The sequence below is a fragment of the Pyxicephalus adspersus genome, chromosome 11 (genome assembly GCF_032062135.1).
Source record: "Pyxicephalus adspersus chromosome 11, UCB_Pads_2.0, whole genome shotgun sequence".
Classification (NCBI taxonomy): Eukaryota; Metazoa; Chordata; class Amphibia; order Anura; family Pyxicephalidae; genus Pyxicephalus; species Pyxicephalus adspersus.
This window is the reverse complement of record NC_092868.1, coordinates 717152-718171: the sequence shown is the minus strand read 5'-3', so window position 1 is coordinate 718171 and position 1020 is coordinate 717152. Positions and strand designations below refer to the sequence as shown.

The following is a 1020-nucleotide window of genomic DNA, read 5'->3' as shown; positions in this document are numbered from 1 at the left end:
GCGTACGGGCAGGCCGGGCACACCCTCACAGACGGGGCGTACGGGCAGGCCGGGCACACCCTCACAGACGGGGCGTACGGGCAGGCCGGGCACACAATTCCTAATCTGCAGGACATAGGGCTGAAAGGTTTTACAAGCTGTGCGGACACTTACCTTCCACTGGGCTCTTTCTTGAGGTGAAGCCGAGAAATGTCGCACTCGGCTCCGGTTCAGGCTCAGTATCCGCCAGCCTCGTATTCTCAGAATCCACTGCCCCATCCAAGCTGGATGTACTGCCATCCTCCTGCTCGTCCACGTGGTCCAATGCCACAGACGGAAGAACAGCGGCAGGAGAGGAGGTCTTCATTGTACATTGAGCAGCAGAGATGAGAGGAGGGGGGGGCGTTTCTGGCTGTAGAGGAGATGTTTGAGGCACAATTGGAGAAGTGCAATGTACACTTGTATCCACGGGGGGCGCCGGTATCAACTCTGGCACATCCAGCGAACTGTCTTCCCCCGACATCGTTTGCTCACCCACATCGCTGTCCGTGGCCGAGTGTTCATAGCTTATGCCATTCATTTCCTGAGCGGTCACCGGGGTCTCAGCAGCTACGTTTGGCCCCAGCGGTTCCGTGCATAGCTCCTCCTCAGCGTCCTCTGTAATGGCCACATCAGGAGATGCACACTCCTCCACGGTGCTGTCACCTTCACTTGTGTCTCCCAGGTGACAGGCGGCCACAACCACGGGAGCTGCGGCCACACCGGGCAGTATTCCAGGCGGCAGGAGGTGCTCTGATCCCACTTCCGGGGCTGCGGGTTCTGGGATCGGCTCCGGTGTAGGACATTTTCCAGGGGCGGTTGGCTCTGCACGCACAGGGGCGGAAGGAGATGATTTCAACACGGGATCCAATTTTGGCTTCTCCTCTGTGTGGCGGTGGGGGGGAGAAGAAATGGATTAGTAAAATAAAAACATACAGAAGACAAAAATATGAACAGAGCGGGAGAAACATTGAACAATATTGTCATCCCTCCCCTCAGGCA

At 57.3% G+C, this 1020-nt stretch overlaps 1 protein-coding gene across 1 annotated transcript in view; it reads right to left on the bottom strand.

The window, feature by feature from the left end:
• The window catches only part of LOC140341167 (eukaryotic translation initiation factor 4 gamma 3-like), a 25948-nt gene that overhangs the window by 18381 nt on the left and 6547 nt on the right, over positions 1–1020 (bottom strand). The window contains exon 6 of the mRNA XM_072426718.1: positions 154–916. Coding sequence (XP_072282819.1) covers positions 154–916 — 763 coding nt within the window. The remainder of the gene's footprint in view (positions 1–153; positions 917–1020) is intronic.